The following is a 23081-nucleotide window of genomic DNA, read 5'->3' as shown; positions in this document are numbered from 1 at the left end:
TGAAGGGGAAGATTCAACCTTTCAACCGTCCCATGTTTCTTTTTTTTTAATGAATATAGGACTCGGGAAACACAAAAGAAAAAAAGCTCTAACGAATAGCCCCGGTCTCCCCTATACATTAAAATAATTTTTTTGAATCTTACAATTTTATGTACATACATATGTACTTATTTTTATACTGTTTGAAGTTCAGTAAACCTATTTCGTAAAAAATAAAGAGATATCCATAATGTCAGAAACTTGCAAGTTATCCACAGAAGGGTATCCATTTTAAACTTTCGTACATTCTCACATTGAGAACAATGAACAAAAATGTGCCTGCAGGTTTATTGTATCTATGAATAGTTAAAGTTTATTTTGAATTTCAATTTTTAGTCTTCAAATTGTATTATAAAGTTACAGTAAAAGATCGCATAGGATCCGTCGGACAACCTATGTGTGAGGAGCTAGGATTAAATCAAACAAATAAAAATGTTGAATTAGTTATACATATAGTGGCATAAAATAAATTATAGCTTTTTTATATTGAGCTTTGTATATATTTAAGAGAAAAATAATTTTCTTTGATTGTATTATTTCATATTTGCAGTTTCAAATTTTATGCACACACATGGAAACAAATCTTAAATATGTGTATTTATAAATATTTACTCACATTTTATTGATCAATTCTATATTACAAACTATACTATAAAATCTGTATTTACATTAAGATATCCATATATTAAGAGCAGAATGAAAATTAATGTCATTCTTAAATAAAAGATTAAATAGCGAATATTGTAAATAAATCAAAAATTTATTTCGTTTAGAAACCATTAATTGATGTATAACTTCTGTAAAATAATATGAATTATTTTGATATGATAATGCTTTAGTGCAAAGAAATCTTTTACATTTATATCAAATTATTCAAACTTGGAATTCTTTCTTAGTATTAAAAATAAAAATTAATCGTGCAACATATATGTCAAGAAAGAAATATATGCTCAACTTTGGTATATGTAATGTTATCGAATTTTAAATTCTATGTTTATGTGTTGCATAAATTAATTTTTATTATAATATAAGTTATGCATTGTTTTCTTTACATTAAACCTATACAAGGTGATTCTTAAGTATAAAAAATTAAAGGAGATATTCCTTATTTTAGGAAGAAAGTCCTATGTAATCATGAAAACAGAGCCACTGTAAAAAGAAAACAACAATCATTAATAAAAATATTTAATCATATTAAAATTTAAATATGTACTTTTATTTTATTACTTATTCCAAACATAAGAGATTAAAAACAAATTTTTATTTTATTGCAATTTATATTAAAATAAGTGAAAATCTAATATAAATGCATTAATTTTTATATATACTCGGTTCACTGCAAGAACATATCCAACGCGAACGAAAATTCGTCCGTTTCGCGTACGTTCTCTTGCAGGAGAAAGTCTCCTGCTCAGACTTATACACTCGCTTCTTTAGCAGATAGCATAAGAGCATCGACTTAGCATATCAATATTAATTTTTGAGATGCTACATATTAAAGAACAACATAATACTCATACTCAATTATAAACACGATTTTCATAAAAATATGCTTGTATTACGGATTTAACTATTTCGTATATCATAGACACCTACTTGTGTGATTTAAATATATATCGATTTCACACTGAAATGTAGAGATTATTTCACCTGTTCAATTTTGTAACAGTAAGTGCGGGCCCGAGCGTGCCATATTTATATATATAGTCTAAGTAATGTGCTACGCTTTCTCCACTATGCTATCCATATGCATAGATTTGGGTATGTTCTTGTTGTGAACTGAGTATAAAATGACTTTATTTTTATTATCACCACTATATGTCCATGGGATCTCTTCTTTTTAAAATAAATCAAAGAATATCTCCTTCAGTTCCTTATTGTTATTGTTATATTATTTATGAATTACTCTATGTACTTCTTAGCATAAGGAATCCACAATTTATAATACTATAATACTATTATAATGTCAAAGGATCACAAAAAATATTTTTCTTATGACATAATCATTATATAGTTTAAAACATTTTTAAACTATTTGGTAACATTTAACTGTTCCAAGAGAGTCTCTCTTTCTTTAAGACACGCCCATGCCTTCTCCTGATCTTTTCTCGTTAATGGCACCTTTCTTTGTTTTGCCAAAGTTAATTTTTTATAATGCTCTATCACCTCGTTATCTGCAACACTAATTTTCCGTTTCAATGCTTGTCTCTTGCTTTCCTCCTGGGCCAAATTTAATAATCTCCTTAATTGTGTGACATTGTGATTAGACAATGCAGAGAGTTCCTGTTGACATCTTTTAATTTCTGCAAGAATCTCATCATCCTCTTGATTCTTTTTTTGTGCATCAGGTTCCAAGATACCTTGCTCGACTAGCTCTTTATGCATTCGTAACTCCAAATTCATAGAATTCTGAATAGTCAGATCCCTCAATACAGGTGGATCTCCATCTCGGAATAATTTGTTCTCCATATTATTATTCCCCATATACACATTCTCCTCAAGAAGCGCGGAAACCAATCTCTGAGTAAGGGGTCCTGTGATGCTATTGATCTTTCTATCACCTTTGGCTATCAAATGTGACATATCTGTGCGATTCTTTCTCTTCTCTCTGTTTGGGTTAGCTGCATCCTCTTCCTGCAACAGATCGTTATGCGCCCACATTAAGCTGTAATGACGACCTAAAGAAGGAATTTTCTTGAATTCACTTATGTCACTATGTGTAGCAATTAACTCCTCCAATAATTTCACATCATCAGGCATGATGTCAGTGCAATAGGGATCCACTGACGCCCAAAACTTGTTAGGCGTGTCATTTTTTGGGAGGAGCAGCTTTGGCACATCCGACTTGGATCCTTCAATCCTTGAAATTTCATGCAAATTTGGTACCACCTGACTAGTTGAACCTCCCACTGTTTTCTGCTTAAAGAGTTTTGAATGTAAAGGTGACTGACTCTTAGTATTGGTCTCCTTTGGCTTGAACTTGTCCTCGCGTATCTTCTTGTCAAGTAAAGACAGGCTTTTGCCACTCTTCGATCTTCTATCTTTACGTTCTTCTGCTGAAAACAAGCTGGCAATCTCGTCTTGAAGTGTGCGATGCCGTACAACAACTGCTGACAAGAGTGTCTCGAGTTCTAATTGTAGCGTATCAAGATCATCCATACTGATACCTTCTTCTGCTGTACGCTTTAATATACTAGTATATCTTGGCAGGTGTCGATTGTTGTCGACTGTCTTTAAAAAAAATTGAGAAGTTGTTGGCTCCAATACCTCTGCGTTTGTATCAATATTTGCTGAAGATTGTGTGGTTTTTCCGGACTCACGAACTTTGACGACAGCCTTCTTGGAACTCTGCTTTCCCTTTCCAGACATTTTTTTAACAGGTTGTAGTAATCGATAAGAAATAATTAAATTGTTGCCTCGCACAAAAGCTATTGCTTTTGCAATTAATTTGGAACAACCTCAAACGAGGAATCTCATGTTAAGTCTGCAATTATAATTGAAGGCAATTGTTTAACATTTGTGAAGTAGACTTCGATAATTACTTCAAATTATCAGATTATATGTGTCAGTTTTTTATTTACCTTGCATTGCTTTTTACGCGTAAAGCAAAAATATATACTATTAAACGTGATTAATAGTGTATAACGAATCTTTAGGTTAAGTTATAAATATTACCGCTGACAACCACGGGAGTGAAACCTTTACATATGTTCTGTGGGTGAAACTCACAGAACATTTGGGCTGCGTTCGGAAATACCACTCGTGAGTGTGTTCTGTAATTTAAGTGGAAAAGTAGTGGGGATATAGTGTGCCCTCGTGTGTTTCCGAACGCTAGTCAGTCTTGGGCTGCGTTCAGATTCTCCACCCGGTGAGTGATCTCTGGGGGTGCTTTCCAGCTACGACACAAGTCGACACTGGCTGTGTTCCGTTTTTACTGGCAGTACTGAAAATTTATAGTTCACGTCACATATACTATACATTTTCAGTACTGGCAGTTAATATCGGAATACAGCCACTGTGTAACACAGTGTCCATTAGTGTGAGTGAAACAACTAAAATTTTCTCTCTTACACTAATGGACACTGTGTTACACAGTGTCGATTTGTGTCGTAGCTGGAAAGCACCCTGGGTGACTGGGTAAATGGGCGGAGCTAATGAAAAGCTCCCTAGTGGTTTATGGAATCTGAACGCACTCTCAAACATTGGGTGTGTTTAACAAATAACGCTGAGAAATAGTAAGGCTCAATGCACACAAAACGCGTCAACGCGTTACGCGTGGCGAATAGCCAATCATTCTTTTGCTTTCTTATTTCTTGGCATAAAAACGAAAAAATGATTGGCTATTCGCCACGCGTAACGCGTTGACGCGTCCTGTGTGCATTGAGCCTAACATAAATATCTCAGATTCAGAATAAATTACATAATAAATTGAGATAAACGATAAAGATAATACATAAATATTTTACTATGAATATTTTTATCAATATAACTAAAGTAGGTGAAAATTAAATGTTAGTAGAATAGGACGAATCAATTTAAACAATGAAAATAAATTTTTATTTTAACAAATTAGATGAAGATATATATTGCGCATATCATCTATTATATGTATAGGCTTGTTTTCTATTCCTGCACTAGACTGCACTGGAACGTTCCTTTTTGTTTTCACTAACTTTCAAATATATATCTATTTCACTTTAAGTGCACACTAATTCAGGGAGTTCAGGAACAGAAAACAAACAATATATTTTATTAGTATCAGAAAATATTTAATAATACTAAAAATCTTTAACATACTAATCTCAAATATAAATATTTATATAACGGTTTTGTGAGACTGTAGACCAAGAAACCTTACATTAATAGAATAAAAGATTAATATTTATTAATCTGTAATTACATAAACAGAATAATAAACAAAACGTTTAAACTTTACTTGGTTATTAACGTTTTTCTTTATTATATTTATACATTTTTATTTTTATTTACTATAATATTTTAAATTAAATTTATTTTTTTATTTTAAATTTGTTTTAAATATACGAACTTTATCACAAATATATAGAAATTTTTATAGCGATACATTTTGGAACGCACCTTTACGTCACCCACCCGTTTCACCCGGCTCAAGGACCCATGTGGTTTTTCCACTCTCTCGGGATAGACAGAGGGTGCTTTCCAGCTACGACACAAATCGACACTGTGTAACACAGTGTCCATTAGTGTAAGAGAGAAAATTTTAGTTGTTTCACTCACATTAATGGACACTGTGTTACACAGTGTCGACTTGTGTCGTAGCTGGAAAGCACCCAGAGTGATAAAGTGAACGACCCACCTAGGCCCGTATTCATAGTCGGAACTTATTCTTAAGATCACCTTAAGTTTAATCTTAAGGTGCCCTCTAGATTCATAGTCGAAAAACAAGGCAGGATTTAAGCAAATGCTCAAGGCTTAAAGGCCTCGCACATGAAATGCATAACGTAACGTAAGCACAACATAAGATCGACGAACCAATGAAAATGTTATGTAATTCATATAGCGACTTTATGCTGGATGCTCATTGGCCTATCGGTCTTATGTTGTGCTTATGTTATGTTATGCATTTTATGTGCGAGGCCCTTTACCTTGTTCAAGATGATCTTATTTAAGAATGTCTTAATGTGATTCATAAACACATCTAAGCATGTTCTTAAGGCTACCTTGTTAGTCATTAATTCATAGTCATTTAAGACTGTCTTATTTCACGCACACATTTATAAATAAGACGATCTTCGCGAAGACGTGTCCGAGGACGTATTAAGCAAGGCTTTTGGAGGTTAAGTGGTTCGCGTGCTCCGGTCATAGGCCTAGTTTACATCGAGCACTTGATACGCGTAATAACTCGTAACTTTCTATTAATTTATCTTACTGTCGACAATACGTGTATACATAATACATATATTTAATTATCTTGATTCATATTATACCAACTTAATATACTATTTTTTAAATTTATTGCCGAAATCAAAACAATTTAATAGAAAATTACTAGTTAGTACGTGTATCAAGTACTCGGTGTAAACTAGGCCAAGGTCATACTTTTAATTGATCTGAAGTAAAATCTGTAGTGATAATGACCTTGTTTACACCGAGCACTTGATACGCGTACTAACTAGTAATTTTCTTTTAAATTATCTTGATTTCGGTAATAAATTTAAAAAATAGTATATTAAGTTGGTACAATATGAATCAAGATAATTAAATATATGTATTATGTATACACGCATTGTTGACAGTAAGATAAATTAATAGAAAGTTACGAGTTAGTACGCGTATCAAGTGCTCGGTGTAAACTAGGCCAATAACAAAGTTCTGCATTCTTAAGGCTGGTTTATAATTACTTAAAGTAGGTTTATAATAGCCGTAACCGTAAGAAATTGACCAATCATAGTTAATTTATAAGAAAATAATTGACGATTAACCAATTTCTTACGGTTACGGCTATTATAAACCTTAAGTGTAGTATTAAATTTTAAACTATTAATATCAATAATGACACAAATCAGAAAGAACTGTTCTGCATGTGGTACATTGCATTACAACAATAAATTTATTTTTCAGAAGGACGGTGTGAACATAAGCAGATATATATATATATATATATATATATTTATATTTATACAGCTCAGCTAGTCAGCTAGTCGCTGAATTGTCATCATCACCTTGGTTTATCTTGAGCGCCTACTCATGCAGAAATAATATCGGCTAACTAGAAACGAATTGTGCTGGAGACTATTTTATTGCCAATTTTATCAGGCAGTGTAAAATGTGGATCACTCGCAAAAACTGAGAGACATCACGGTGAAAGACGAATGTAAATATGCTTATCATAAGGATTTCTTTGTGCTCGAGCGAAATACTCTAGGCCATCCCTGGTATATTTGCAATATTTAATATTAATTAATAATACTTAACAATTACCTGCCGATTCCGTTAGCTCTTCAGTTCAAATGAAATTAAAATCATAGCTTAATAATATATAAGATAGTATTACAGTATACAAAAATTACTTAAATGCAACGTTTCTATTGGAGGAGTCCTAGGGAATATTACGAAAATAGCCAAACGGCAAATAAGTACAATCTTAAGATCAACTTTGCCAAGTCGATGTCAACTCAAATAAGAATTACTTGAGCAAAATCTTCTTCGCGAAGGTCACCTTATTTGGCGACTATGAAGTCTTATGACTTAAGACGATCTTGATTGAATAAGATGGTCTTGGCCAAGACGATCTTAAGCGCTGCCTTGAGCTTGGACTATGAATACGGCCCCTAATGTCCGGTAGGGGCACTCTAAAGGAATCTGAACGCTCTTTAGGTGCCTGGGTGCACTCGGGTGGGGAATCTGAACGCAGCCTGGGGGGTGTATGATGGTTCGATGCTTAAAGGGCCTCGCACATGAAATGCATAACATAACATAAGCACAACATAAGACCGATGGACCAATGAACATCCAACATAAAGTCGCCATATTGATTTACATAACATTTTTATTGGTCCATCGGTCTTATGTTGTGCTTATGTTGGCTGTGTTCCGTTTTTACTGGCAGTACTGAAAATTTATAGTTCACGTCACATATACTATACATTTTCAGTACTGGCAGTTAATATCGGAACACAGCCCTTATGTTATGCATTTCATGTGTGAGGCCCTTAAGAGCCTCGCACATGAAATGCATAACAGAGCATAAGCGTAGCATAAAGGGCCTCGCATATAAAATGCATAACATAACATAAGCACAACATAAGACCGATGGGCCAATGAGCATTCAGCATAAAGTCGCCATATTGATTTACATAACATTTTCATTGGTCCGTCGGTTTTATGTTGTGCTTATGTTATGTTATGCATTTCATGTGCGAGGCCCTTAAGGCTTCTGGACCAATGGGAATCTTATGTAAATCAATATGGCGACTTTATGATGGATGTTCATTGGCCCATTGGTCTTATGTTGTGCTTATATTATGTTATGCATTTCATGTGCGAGGCCCTTTAATTGGTTGGATCCACAGGTAAAAACCAATGACGTTTGCCGTTCAATGGCCTAGTTTACATCGTGCACTTGATATGCGTATTAAGCACTATGATCTAGTTTACACCGAGCACTTGATACGCGTACTAACTCGTAACTTTCTATTAATTTATCTTACTTTCGACAATGCGTGTATACATAATACATATATTTAATTATTTTGATTCATATTGTACCAACTTAATATACTATTTTTTTAATTTATTTCCAAAATTAAGATAATTTAATAGAAAATTACTAGTTAGTACGCGTATCAAGTGCTCAGTATAAACTAGGACAATGGCCTAGTTTACACCGAGCACTTGATACGCGTACTAACTCGTAAGTTTTTATTAAATTATCTTACTTTCGACAATGCGTGTATACATAATACATATATTTAATTATTTCGATTCATATTGTACCAGCTTAATATAGTATTCTTTAAATTTATTGCCGAAATTACGATAATTTAATAAAAAATTACTAGTTAGTTTGTGTATCAAGTACTCGGTGTAAACTAGGCCTATATTTGTATCAAATTCGTACTAAATTTTTAGTACTTACGATGTAAACACTGCCGGATCAAATTGGTACGAACATATCAAGCAAGAGTATGGCCTAGTTTACACCGAGTACTTGATACACGTACTAACTAGTAATTTTCTATTAAATTAACTTAATTTCGGCAATAAATTTAAAGAATAATATACTAAGCTAGTACAATATAAATCGAGATAATTAAATATATGTATCATGTATACATGCATCGTCGAAAGTAAGATAATTTAATAGAAAGTTACGACTTTAGTACGCGTATCAAGTGCTGGGTGTAAACTAGGCCTATCGTACCAAACTGATACGCGTACCAAATGATACACGCGTACCAAATGAAAACGTATTTTGTAGTGGATTAGGCCTATTGAATATAACCTTAATTGACCGGTCTTATGATAAGTAATCTTATTTGGTTTTTCTGAAACGATAACATATTAAAAAATGTCGTGTAAGAAACGTTTAGTACGTTCGATGTAAACAAGCCTGTATTAAAGTATTAGTGCGCACCAAACTTAATACGAATACTAAAGTTTTAACGATGTAAACTAGGTCAAAGAGCAAGTCTACATTCCAAAAACAATCGAAGAAAATGTGTTGCAACCTTTTAGCTCACGACTGTACAGTGCGTTGCATTGATGCCTGGGGTATCGATTTTAAGGACCACGTTTCTTTCTTAGTTATTTTTACGTTCATGACCAAATGCTGCTGTCAACGATCACCGCAGCATTCAGTCATGAACATAAAAAAAAATAAAGAAAGAAACGTGGTCCTTAAAATCGGTACCCCAGGCATCAATGCAACGCACTGTAAAGTCGTGAGCTAAAAGGTTGCAACATTTTTTTCAATGGTTTTTGAAATGTAGACTTGCTCATTGAACGGCAAACATAATTGGTTCTTACCTGTGGATCCAACCAATTACGTTTGCCGATCGATAAGCAAGTTTATATTCCAAAAACTATCGAAGAAAATGTGTTGCAACCTTTTAGCTCACGATTGTACACCCAAGGACTTTGATTCTGTCCATGGGGAAATTTTTCAAACTGAGAAGTCGCTATCTTTCTACATATTTACAGTTCATGATTAACGTAACGACTAATAAGCTCTAGTCGTTTCATTAATCATAAACTGCAAGTATGTAGAAAGTGGTGACTTCTCAGTTTGGAAAATTTCCCCATGGACAGAATCAAAGTCCTTGGGTGTACAGTCTTGGACAAAATTATATTCCCCATATTATTAAACTAGTGATGTCGTATTTTCACACGGGGGTGAAACATAACGGTTTTCGGTAACACGGAAAAAGTAGGGCCCACTTGAAAGTGGGAGTTAAAATGACCAATGAAAATGCCTTGATGTAAGTTGGTAAGAGTGAGCAGATGCTCACTCGGGGTGTTTACGATAACTAATCGGATCTTGGATTGGATTGAACAATGGTACTCAACGTAAGTATAGAAAATTTCCCTAGGCTAATCGGATTGACAATTGCTGTCTCAAATGTAATCCGATTGATGACGAAAGCGTGGAGACCGAAAAGCATGCTTGAAAAGTAAGTCTCTTTATTTTTTTAAATAATAACACAAAAAATCAAAGATTAAGTTAAAAAGAATGATTTGAATTTAGATTTAAATATAATTTTTTTTGTCTAAACACTAGATTTCGTTTAAATTTCTGTTTGTAAAAATTAATTAATCTATTCTAAAGTTTGTGGTTATATCGGAAACAAATCAAAATTAATAAAACAATTATTAATTATTAGGTCCATATTAAAGCATATAATATTTCAAGCATATCATATAGAATTCCTGTTTATTATAAACTTAGTAAACATAACTTTGAAATTATTCAACTACATTATACATTAATCAATATTAATTTATATGTTAAAAATCAATAATGTTTCTAAAAATGTTCTTTTTATTCTTTTCCAGATCGTAAATAAACTTCAATTCCATGAATAAATAAAAATTACTGGAAAACGGATTTATATGAAGAGAACATTATTGAACAATATCAATTTGTGCTAACTTAAAATTTGTAAAATCTACTTTTCTTTATTAGTTATTTATTAGAGAGTAATAATATAAAAATGTAATATACGCATCATATATGCATACAATTATTTTAATTTTATTTATGTATATTCCGGTCTTATATTATTACTCTCTAATGAACAACTAACAAAGAATAGCAGATTTTACAAATTTTAAGTTAGCACAAATTGATAATGTTCAATAATGCCCTTTTCATGTCAATCCATTTTCCAGTAATTTTTATTTATTCTTGGAGTTGAAGTTTATTTACGATCTGGAAAAAAATAAAAAAAACATTTTCAGAGACATTATTGATTTTTAACATATAAATTAATATTGATTAATGTATAATGTAGTTGAATAATTTCAAAGTTATTTTTACTAAGTTTATAATAAACAGGAATTCTATATGATATGCTTGAAATATTATATGCTTTAATATGTACCTAATAATTAATAATTGTTTTATTAATTTTGATTTGTTTTCGATATAACCACAAACTTTAGAATAGATTAATTAATTTTTACAAACAAAAATTTAAACGAAATCCAGTGTTTAGACAAAAAAATTACAATAAATCTAAATTCAAATCATTCTTTTTAACTTTATCTTTGATTTTTTGTGTTATTATTTAAAAAAATAAAGAGACTTTTCAAGCATGCTTCTCGGTCTCCACGCTTTCGTCATCAATCGGATTACATTTGAAACAGCAATCGTCAATCCGATTAGCCTAGAAAAATTTTCTATACCTACGTTGAGTACCATTGTTCAATCCAATCCGAGATCCGATTAGTTATCGTAAACACCCTCGATTCTCGTGTGGTAGGTATTGATGAACAGGGGGTCGATTGCATATTTAAAAACCTAGTGAAAATGGTAAAAGTGAGCTCTCACTCGATTGGCTACTTTTCACCATAGTGGAAATGCGACATTTCTCACATGACATTGCTCGGCAAGTATTTTGATGTCAAGTTCAATCAAATCATGTCGAATTTGGTCGAGTTTGCGGAGTCTTGTATCGTTTCAGAATGGAGTACCTTTTACTTTTTATCGAGCAAGAAGAAAATGCGAATTAGAAAAAGAATTAGAAAAAGAAATTTAAATTTATTAAGAAGGAGACTGAGAGATACTCAGGATCCATTCGATATTTTAGATAATATATTCTAGATAATACATTGTAAAATTGTATAAAGTATATAAATAAATTAATAATTATATAAGTATATAAATAATAAATAACAATAAATAAATAATAAGATGTAAATAATATAAGTATATATTGTAAATAAATTATGCAATATTTACGCACCGTTTTTTTTAAATTGGTATCTTACTCGGGACACGCGTCTTGACTCGTCAACAGGAGGGACTTTGAGATTATTGGAAATTATTTAACTCAGAGGCAATGCACCGTTTTTTGAAGGTTATGTGAAGTATTCTACTATTGCTCGCACTCGCATTTGTGATTTTCACTCACGTGAGCATAGAGATATCGCATTTTCACTATGCTCATAGCCAATCGCGCGTATTTTTTCATGTGAGATGAAAATACGAGAAGTGAGAAAAGTCGACAAAGATACACAATCGACCCCCCTGGGCTGCGTTCAGATTCTCCACCCGGTGAGTGATCTCTGGGTGACTGGGTAAATGGGCGGAGCTAATGAAAAGCTCCCTAGTGGTTTATGGAATCTGAACGCACTCTCAAACATTGGGTGTGTTTAGCAAATAACGCTGAGAAATAGTAACATAAATATCTCAGATTCAGAATAAATTACATAATAAATTAAGATAAACGATAAAGATAATACATAAATATTTTACTATGAATTTTTTTATCAATATAGCTAAAGTAGATAAAAATTAAATGTTAGTAGAATAAGACGAATCAATTTAAACAATGAAAATAAATTTTTATTTTAACAAATTAGATGAAGATATATATTGCGCATATCATCTATTATATGTATAGGCTTGTTTTCTATTCCTGCACTAGACTGCACTGGAACGTTCCTTCTTGTTTTCACTAACTTTCAAATATATATCTATTTCACTTTAAGTGCACACTAATTCAGGGAGTTCAGGAACAGAAAACAAACAGTATATTTTATTAGTATCAGAAAATATTTAATAATACTAAAAATCTTTAACATACTAATCTCAAATATAAATATTTATATAACGGTTTTGTGAGACTGTAGACCAAGTACACCTTACATTAATAGAATAAAAGATTAATATTTATTAATCTGTAATTACATAAACAGAATAATAAACAAAACGTTTAAACTTTACTTAGTTATTAACGTTTTTCTTTATTATATTTATACATTTTAATTTTTATTTACTATAATATTTTAAATTAAATTTATTTTTTTATTTTAAATTTGTTTTAAATATACGAGCTTTATCACAAATATATAGAAATTTTTATAGCGATACATTTTGGAACGCACCTTTACGTCACCCACCCGTTTCATCCCGGCTCAAGGACCCATGTGATTTTTCCACTCTCTCGGGATAGACAGAGTGATAAAGTGAACGACCCACCTAATGTCCGGTAGGGGCACTCTAAAGGAATCTGAACGCTCTTTAGGTGCCTGGGTGCACTCGGGTGGGGAATCTGAACGCAGCCCTGGGGGTCGATTGCGTATTCTAAAACCTAGTGAAAATGATAAAAGTGAGCTCTCACTCGATTGGCTACTTTTCACCATAGTGGAAATGCGACATTTCTAACATGACATTGCTCGGCAAGTATTTTGATGTCGAGTTCAATCAAATAGTGTCTAATTTGGTCGAGTTTGCGGAGTCTTGTATCGTTTCAGAATGCAATACTTTTTACTTTCTATGGAGCAAGAGGAAAATGCGAATAAAATTAAAAAAAGAAAATTAAATTTATTAAGAAGAAGACTGAAAGATACTCAAGCATTCAATATTCTAGATAATACATTTGTAAAATTGTATAAATAAAGTATATAAATAAATTAATAATTATATACGTATATAAATAAGTATATAAAGAATAAATAATAATAAATAAATAATTAGATATAAATAATATAAGTATATATTGTAAATAAATTATATAATATTTACGCACCGTTTTTTAAAAATTTGTATCTCACTTGGGACACGCGTTGTCAATCGTCAACATAAGGGACTTTGAGATTATTGGAGATTATTTAACTCAAAGGCAACCGTTTTTTAAAGGTTATGTGAACTATTCTAACATTGCTCGCACTCACATTTGTGATTTTGACTCACGTGAGCATAGAGATATCGCATTTTCACTATGCTCATAGCCAATCGCGCGTATTTTTTCATGTGAGATGAAAATACGAGAAGTGAGAAAAGCCGACAAAGATACACAATCGACCCCCAGATTCTCCACCCGGTGAGTGATCTCTGGGTGACTGGGTAAATGGGCGGAGCTAATGAAAAGCTCCCTAGTGGTTTATGGAATCTGAACGCACTCTCAAACATTGGGTGTGTTTAGCAAATAACGCTGAGAAATAGTAACATAAATATCTCAGATCCAGAATAAATTACATAATAAATCAAGATAAACGATAAAGATAATACATAAATATTTTACTATGAATATTTTTATCAATATAACTAAAGTAGATGAAAATTAAATGCTAGTAGAATAGGACGAATCAATTTAAACAATGAAAATAAATTTTTATTTTAACAAATTAGATGAAGATATATGTTGCGCATATCATCTATTATATGTATAGGCTTGTTTTCTATTCCTGCACTAGACTGCATTGGAACGTTTCTTCTTGTTTTCACTAACTTTCAAATATATATCTATTTCACTTTAAGTGCACACTAATTCAGGGAGTTCAGGAACAGAAAACAAACAGATATTTTATTAGTATCAGAAAATATTTAATAATACTAAAAATCTTTAACATACTAATCTCAAATATAAATATTTATATAACGGTTTTGTGAGACTGCAGACCAAGAAACCTTACCTTAATAGAATAAAAGATTAATATTTATTAATCTGTAATAACATAAATAGAATAATAAACAAAACATTTAAACTTTACTTTGTTATTAACGTTTTTCTTTATTATACACTACTAAAAAAAAAATAGGGAACACTTTCCAGACACCAAAAATTAGGCTATTTTCAAATGACTGTAACTCGGTGAAAAATCATCGTAGATAAAAAATAAAAAAAGCATTTTGAAGCTTGAAGATCGAGCTTTAACGTTCTACCAGCAGATTTTCAAAATTTTTTTAACTTCCTTATCTTATGCAGTAAAAAAGCACACCTTGTTTTGTTCGTTAAAATTTCGTATCTTTGACACTTTGCAGATCGACCAACAAATCTTTTTCGTATAATTCAAGTAAAATTTCATAAACAACAACTTTTTACCTATAAAAAGGTTTTTTTAAAATTTCTCTACGATTCTTTTTGACCGAGTTACGCAACTTTGAAGCTAAACCTGCATTTTATACAAATGATATCCGTACTCCGTGAAAAATCATCGTAGACAAAAAATCAAAAACCCATTTTAAAGCTCGAAGTTTCAGCTTTAACATGCTATTAATGGTTTTCAAAAATTTTCTCAATTTCTTAGTACTATGCCCCAAAAAGGTACAGTTTTTTCCTTAAAATAACGTATTTTTAACAGCCTGTAGCTCAATAAAAAAATTTTTCTCGACAAATCCAATGCAAGTGCCATAAAGTATGACATTTTCTCTACAAAATGCTTTTTTTTTAATTTTTTCTACGATTTTTTTTGACCGAGTTACAAGATTTCAAAGATATACATTTTTTACAGTACATTTTTCCGAAAAATGACGTCTACTGCCGACATTAGCATTACCCAATGTGCACCACGTGGAGGTTGTCGGTCGGATTTTTGCACACCGTGTGTGTGTGTGTGTGTGTGTGTGTGTGTGTGTGTGTCACAGCAGAGATAAGGAGCCCATAGTTCGTCACTTCTGCAGTATTTAACGACTCCAAACCCTCTTTACTGTGTATGTGTGTGTGTATCACAGCAGAGATAAGGACCCCACAGTTCGTCACTTCTGCAGTATTTAACGACTCAAAACCCTCTTTACTGTGTATGTGTGTATAACTTTGATAAAATGTATATCTTTGAAGTCTTGTAACTCGGTCAAAAAAAATCGTAGAAAAAATTAAAAAAAAAGCATTTTGTAGAGAAAACGTCATACTTTATGGCACTTGCATTGGATTTGTCGAGAAAAATTTTTTTATTGAGCTACAGGCTGTTAAAAATACGTTATTTTAAGGAAAAAACAGTGTATCTTTTTTGGGGCATAGTACTAAGAAATTGAGAAAATTTTTGAAAACCATTAATAGCATGTTAAAGCTGAAACTTCGAGCTTTAAAATGGTTTTTTGATTTATTGTCTACGATGATTTTTCACGGAGTACGGATATCATTTGTATAAAATGCAGGTTTAGCTTCAAAGTTGCGTAACTCGGTCAAAAAGAATCGTAGAGAAATTTTAAAAAAACCTTTTTGTAGGTAAAAAGTTGTTGTTTATGAAATTTTACTTGAATTATTCGAAAAAAATTTGTCGGTCGATCTGCAAAGTGTCAAAAATACGAAATTTTAACGAACAAAACAAGGTGTGCTTTTTTACTGCATAAGATAAGGAAGTTAAAAGAATTTTGAAAATCTGCTGGTAGAACGTTAAAGCTCGATCTTCAAGCTTCAAAATGCTTTTTTTATTTTTTATCTACGATGATTTTTCACCGAGTTACAGTCATTTGAAAATAGCCTAATTTTTGGTGTCTGGAAAATGTTCCCTATTTTTTTTTTAGTAGTGTATTTATACATTTTAATTTTTATTTACTATAATATTTTAAATTAAATTTATTTTTTTATTTCAAATTTGTTTTAAATATACGAGCTCTATCACAATTATATATAAATTTTTATAGCGATACATTTTGGAACGCACCATTACGTCACACCCGTTTCACCTGGCTCAAGGACCCATGTGGTTTTTCCACTCTCTCGGAATAGACTGGAATATGTTCTGTGACTGTATATACACGGATGTTTTTCTGAACGCAGCTTTAAAGGAAGTAGAGAACAGTAGAGAAGTATGTTCAGTGGTATTTCTTCGCTCGTGTAATTTAAGTTCTAGATTTATAATTTTTTAGCCACTAAGTTTTGTGGCAATAAGACTAATTGATATTATTGAATTTATGTGAAATTTTTCAAATTTTTTCTGGAGAGATTAAAAAATTTCACCGATTCGAATTTGGTCGACAAGGTTAAATCTGATCAGATCTAATGCAAGAAATATCAGGCATGCGTAAAGGAAGTTAATTATTACATGAACGCTAAAAAAAAAGAAAAATATCACAATGTCACGTGCACTGTTTGTTCTGACGACGTATTACACTGATGACTTGCTTTTTAAAGTTTTCATTGGAAAGCTTCGTATGTTGATGTAAATTAAAGTGAAGTTATGTTTACGATGAATAAATTAACCAACGTACCGTCGAACGCGCATATTGACTTGGATGATCCAAGATTTCGTATTAGACCATATCAACAAATGGTGGCTTCTTGCACCGGTGCAGTCATCACGTCGGTCATTGGTAAGTTTGTATGCAAATATAACGGGATAGCTGTAATTAACTTTTATATTCTCAGTGATATATTTACATAAGTTTATAAAAATGTTATTTTGAATAAATATATTTTGTATAAAATAATAAGAAAATATTAAAATATTGTATATACTTTTTTTATGCTATTTTAAAATTCATTATTTTGTAAGCTAATAAAATTTCAAAATTCTATTGTATCTTGTTGCATCTATTGTATATTATATTTTTTTGAAGTTAAATGTAGTGTTTATATATTTTTTTAAGTATGTTTTAATTTCTTGATTGTTTATGTAATCATATTCTTTTAGTAAATACAATTTTGAATGTTTATAACTTGTTCTGTTATTTTTAGTAACTCCATTGGATGTGGTGAAAATACGTCTTCAAACACAACAGAAAGCGATGCTTTCAAATAAATGTTTTTTATATTGTAATGGTTTAATGGATCATTTGTGTCCTTGTAGCAATGGTAAAATGCCTGAATGGATGAGAAGAAATGGAAAATTTAATGGAACAGTTGTATGTGATAACTATATAATTGTGATACAATTTAGGATTTGTTTTTTTATTAAATTATGATATTTACAATGCAAAATTATATGAGTTTTTTTTGTGTCAAAATATATTAACAAATTAACATTTTTTATGTAATGATTTGAACTAAACTGTTTAATTTACACAAATAAGTAAAGCAACTGCAACTAATGGATCTTTGTACTTAATTTTTTTTTATATGTAAATCTTGAATACATTTTCAGTTTTTTATAAATTGTACCAAACACCATTGGATTTTTCTATATTTTTTTTATTAAGTACATTTCTGAATCATAAGATCAGGGCAACAGGACCCAGGACAGATGGTTTTGAAATGGAACTGTCTCCAAAAAATTATCAAATAAGATATTTTCAAATTTTTAATTTCATTACTGTGCTCTTAAGTTTGATCTCACAAAACTAATATAAAACATTAAAACTTCAATTCTGCTTGATACTTATATATCTTTCATGATTTTGCATTGCATCATATATAAATATTAACACTGCTTTTTAAATATTTCTTACTCTTCCTGTTTCTACTGTTGTGTATAAGAAAAATTTTAGCAAACTAAAATTAATTAAGATTTATTTAAAATTGTCTATTAGACAAAAATGATTATCTCGTTTTTAGTCTATAATTTTAGTTGAATATATCATTAATTATGTAATCAATAAATGTATTGTAATGAAAGTCAAAAAAATGAAATTAAGATAATCGTTTTTATTTATGTACATTAATATATGTGAATATATTATACTTCTTATAAAAAATTATTTGTAAACAATTTAAACAATTATATTATATTTGTTATTATTTTTTTCTAAATAAATTAAGGGGTTGCCTAAAATAAAATATTATCTAGGGGCTGTATTCTGTAACTCTTAACGACAGCTAGAGATATCGTTACGTGTCGTTGCGCAGCTTTTCTACCATGTATAATATCTGCGCAACGACGCTGTAACGGTACCGAATTGTTGTTACGAAGTTAGAGAATAGGCCTACTGGACACATGAAAAGTTGCAGCTCTGGTACATTTTGTAATATAGTTAAATGTATTAATATTTTTTTTGTATACATATTAAATCTTGATTAAGTGTTATAAAGTCTAGTTTCATTAAAAACAAAGAATATAAACAGACTGATTTAATACATTTACTTAAACAGGAAAAAAATTCCTGATATGTTTTATTCAATTTATATTACCAATTCAATTTATATATTATGAACCTACAAAAGCTAACTTGTATATTTTTAATAAAAAAAATACAAGAAACATTTATATAATTGTTTCTAACGTCATAATTTAATATGCAGTTTTAACGCAATATTAACATTATTCATTTTTATTAATTTTCCTTTAGGATGCTTTAATAAAAATAAGTAAAACGGAAGGCGTGACATCATTATGGAGTGGCTTAAGTCCTACTCTTGTTCTAGCTATACCTGCAACTGTTGTATACTTTGTTTCATATGAACAATTAAGATTATATCTTAAGGTATTTTAAGTATTACCGTTTTCATTATGATAACACTTTTTAATTTTAATTTATTTGATAATACGTGATATATTGCTTTAGATGGAACTTTAGATGGAATATTTAATATTATCTTTTAGGACACATATAACAAAAAGTTTAAAAAGAAGGGATCTAGTGTAGAACAACCTTTTTGGATTCCTATTTTAGCTGGTGGCACTGCGCGAATCTGGGCTGCAACACTGGTGAGTCCATTGGAGTTGATAAGAACAAAAATGCAATCTCAGAAACTAAGTTATGCAGGTAGGATAAATATAATATTAAACTTTAAATTAAGTTTTGTTGACGTTTTAACAATTTTAAATATGCTCTATATATTTCAGAAATAACACAGACATTGAAAACGTTTGTGAAGTATAGCGGCATTTCTGGTTTATGGATGGGATTGAGTTCGACTCTTCTTCGTGATGTTCCTTTTAGCGCTATATACTGGTTAAATTATGAGAGTATAAAAAGGCTGTACAGTGCATATAGTACACAACAAACTTTTGCTTTTAGTCTGGCAGCAGGAGCTGTAGCTGGATCTGTATGTATTTCATATAAAAATACAGGTATCCCTCTACTTAAGATTACTGCAATTTATAAATTTTTGAATATACAATTGGTATACTTGATTAGAAATTAACTTATAGATTATAGTTGTTTTCCAATAAGGTACATAGATGACAAGATATAACACTATGTCCAACACAAAGTGTGGACACAGTGTTACACTGCTCGACACTGTAAAAAGCTAAATAAGAATGTATAAAATATGATACTGTCATCAATTTTCTTAAAGATTTTATGTTTAATATACAGTAATTATATTCATTTATAATATGAACACGATCTAAATTGTATAGAGGAAGATTATTGTTCAGTTATTAGTGTATTAGAAATTAAGTCTAGAGCTCTTATTATGTTTCAACAATAACTTTACACAGTTGAACAGTGTAGTATCAATGTGTCCTAGTTGGAATATAGCTTATAATGAAGGTAATTAAGCACTTATTAACCAGTGATCCAAATTAAATATTATTACTAAATATTGTAATACCAAATATTTTAATATTTATTTTATAATATTAAACATTAAAAGTCAAGAAAAAAATTGCTTTTTAATTTTATTTTTGCTCGTTGAAGTGTTAATCTGTATTTAAATGTTAATTTTATAATATTAAAATTACCCAGGCCAAAAAGTTCATTACATACTTGCCGCAAAAAACACGGGACTTACTTTCCCTGGACTAAAGGGATTTAACCACTCTGGTAAGCCTGCTTTCTGGCCATTGCTAACTTAAATACAACCTTAGCATAATTGGCAAAGTTGAGGATAATGACTACCGTTTCTGTATGGAGACGGCCGAAACAGCTGAACATATCATGTATGGCTGTCCGGCTGTCGGCCATCTCAGACAAGAATTTAAGGGGAAGTTATTCATCACCCCTGACCAGATCAGGGAACTAGATCTCCGACGGGTCGTAAAGTTCTTCAATAGCCTCGACGTGGCGCAACTATAAGCTAGGGTATTGTCACAATAGACTTCTCTAGGTCGCGGTGACGCACTGGCATTGTCCGCTACAGCCCTCTCTCCTCTATTATAATTATTATTAATAGTAAAATTATATTAGGAATTATCTTTGAAAATAATTTATTTTGTTATTCCCGAAATAAAGGTTTGTAATTGTAATAAATCTCTCCATTAATGTTTTATTTATATGAAATATAAATGTTATTCATCTTATAATTAATTTGATTTATGACGGAAATCTTGGAATATAACCCTATCATAAATAGAAGGATATCTGTATAACTATTGTTATAATATTCTTTATATTTTACAAAATATTAAATTATAAATATTATTACAGATCGCAGCATTTTTCACTATTCCGTTTGATGTGGTAAAAACACACAGGCAAATCGAAATGGGTGAAAAAGAAATTTATTCAGATAAGCCTATTCGTAGCAGTACCACATGGGCCATAATACAAAGGATCTATCAACAGAACGGATTGAAAGGTTTATTCACAGGACTAACACCACGTTTAGTGAAGGTAGCCCCAGCTTGTGCAATTATGATTGCGACCTTTGAACATGGCAAGCGTTTCTTTCAATTGTACAATGCTAGGGAGACTATTGAATTGGAGATTGAATGTGATGTACATTTATTACAACACAAATCTAATAGTACGAAATGATATACCTTCTACAGATTAATCTACAAAGAAACAATAAATTTATGTCTAACAAATTATTTAAATTGGAGCTTTAATTTTATATAGTTATTAATTTATATATGTAAACTTGTATTTTGTATAAGTTTATAATTCTAATCAGTTGCTTTAAATAAAATAAAAAAAAGAAGAGAACTTTAACTCTTAAGGCTCCTGACTCATCAACCGAGAACTCCGCGTTGACGGTAGCGACATTCCATTGCGGACAAAATTAGAACTAATACACGTGAAACGTGACAGATTAACGATGAGATGTTGTCGTGCATGTCATTTTGTTATTATGTGTTTTATTGTGAAAATATGATTTGTCTCATATTTACCAAATTCGTAAAAATGGACCGCGAGTAAAGTTTTTTTGAATTTTATACATAAAAGTACATTTTTCATTCCTTTCAATAGCTATCCGTGTGTTTTCCTGTCTAAATAGGCGTCACTTTACATGCTTTTTATGACTATTTACTGACTGCTAGGCGAAAAAAGGATAATCGTGACCGATATTTAGAAGTGTTTTAAAGCCTTTTTCTTCTTTTCTGTGCCCTGGATTTCAGACTTCTAAGAAGTCTCAGTACCAATGGTTAGTGTTGTTTTAAAGCCATCTCAGCATCAATTGTCTAACTAAAATATGGTGAAAATGTGAAAAGTTTACGTGATTTTGTAATTTTCACCATGATTAGAGTCCTATATAAAGAGAGAAGCGACATCGAACCCCCACCACAACCTTCAGTATCCAATTGAGTCCTCCACCGCCAATTTGGGACCGCTCCAACGTCATCAAACACCATTCGTATCATTCTGCAAACAGCTGTGGTCACAATATGGCTGCTCGCTTAGCCAATCAAGTATCAATCAGATTACCAATCGGAGCTTTAGACATCAATGTCGCTTCTCTCTTTATATAGGACTCTAACCATGATGTAAGAAGAAAGGTGAAACAAGTAACTAGATGCGCAGTAGATCATATTCTAGACCAATCAGAAGTGGGTCCAAATTTTGAGATTCAATATGGCTACGGCTCCGGTACTGGGGGTCTATCATGTAACATTTTCCCTAGGGCGGAAACGTGAAAAGTGAAAAGTTTCACGTGAACTGCACGATCATGTACGATTCCACGGAATCATGTAACTCACTCATGAGCGGAAATATGAACTTTTTCACGTGAACTTTTTCGCCATCAGCCGTGATGGCGAAAAGGTGAAAATTTAGGGAATTAATAAATTATATGTATTTTGAAATAAGAATGAAAGTGTGGTAACAGTGTGGTAACAGTTTGAAGACGTATTATTGAAAAGGTTAACCTTTTTGGTATTGCATTGCGTTGATAGGATAAAGTAATACATACATAAATAAAAATAATGCTTTTGTGATGTAATTAGGTTTGATATTTATATTTGACAAATTGATATTTTGATAATTATATAGAATGAGATTTCATCAAATGCAAATTTAGATAAAAATATACTTTAAACGCGTTTTGATACTCAATGATATAAGAAAGGTG

General features: G+C 31.2%; 2 protein-coding genes across 6 annotated transcripts; one reads left to right on the top strand and one right to left on the bottom strand.

Moving 5' to 3' along the window:
* Nucleotides 1–632: 632 nt before the first annotated feature.
* Nucleotides 633–3959, bottom strand: LOC105195519 (transcriptional adapter 3-B). Its single transcript, XM_011160950.3, has 2 exons — nt 3621–3959; nt 633–3523 (listed from the first exon to the last, which is right to left on the bottom strand). The coding sequence occupies exon 2, from the start codon at nt 3406–3408 to the stop codon at nt 2071–2073; it is 1338 nt and encodes a 445-aa protein (XP_011159252.1). The 5' UTR covers nt 3409–3523; nt 3621–3959; the 3' UTR covers nt 633–2070.
* A 12692-nt stretch (nt 3960–16651) lies between these two features.
* Nucleotides 16652–21603, top strand: LOC105198175 (solute carrier family 25 member 40). 5 transcript variants are annotated; one of them, XM_011164827.3, is made up of 7 exons: nt 16781–17278; nt 17643–17809; nt 19190–19324; nt 19444–19606; nt 19687–19914; nt 20537–20614; nt 21218–21603. In XM_011164827.3, exons 1-7 carry the CDS (start codon nt 17146–17148, stop codon nt 21244–21246), a joined length of 933 nt encoding a protein of 310 aa, XP_011163129.1. In that variant the 5' UTR covers nt 16781–17145; the 3' UTR covers nt 21247–21603. The 5 variants fall into 5 exon arrangements, with proteins under 5 accessions (XP_039308545.1, XP_011163129.1, XP_025997087.1 ...); XM_026141302.2 differs by lacking the exon at nt 20537–20614 and having other exon boundaries at nt 19687–19889; XM_039452611.1 differs by lacking the exons at nt 16781–17278; nt 17643–17809; nt 20537–20614 and adding an exon at nt 16652–16774 and having other exon boundaries at nt 19687–19889.
* The last annotated feature ends 1478 nt before the right edge of the window (nt 21604–23081 follow it).

Source organism: Solenopsis invicta, chromosome 8 (genome assembly GCF_016802725.1).
Source record: "Solenopsis invicta isolate M01_SB chromosome 8, UNIL_Sinv_3.0, whole genome shotgun sequence".
NCBI lineage: Eukaryota > Metazoa > Arthropoda > Insecta > Hymenoptera > Formicidae > Solenopsis > Solenopsis invicta.
This window is presented reverse-complemented; position numbering and strand designations above follow the sequence as displayed.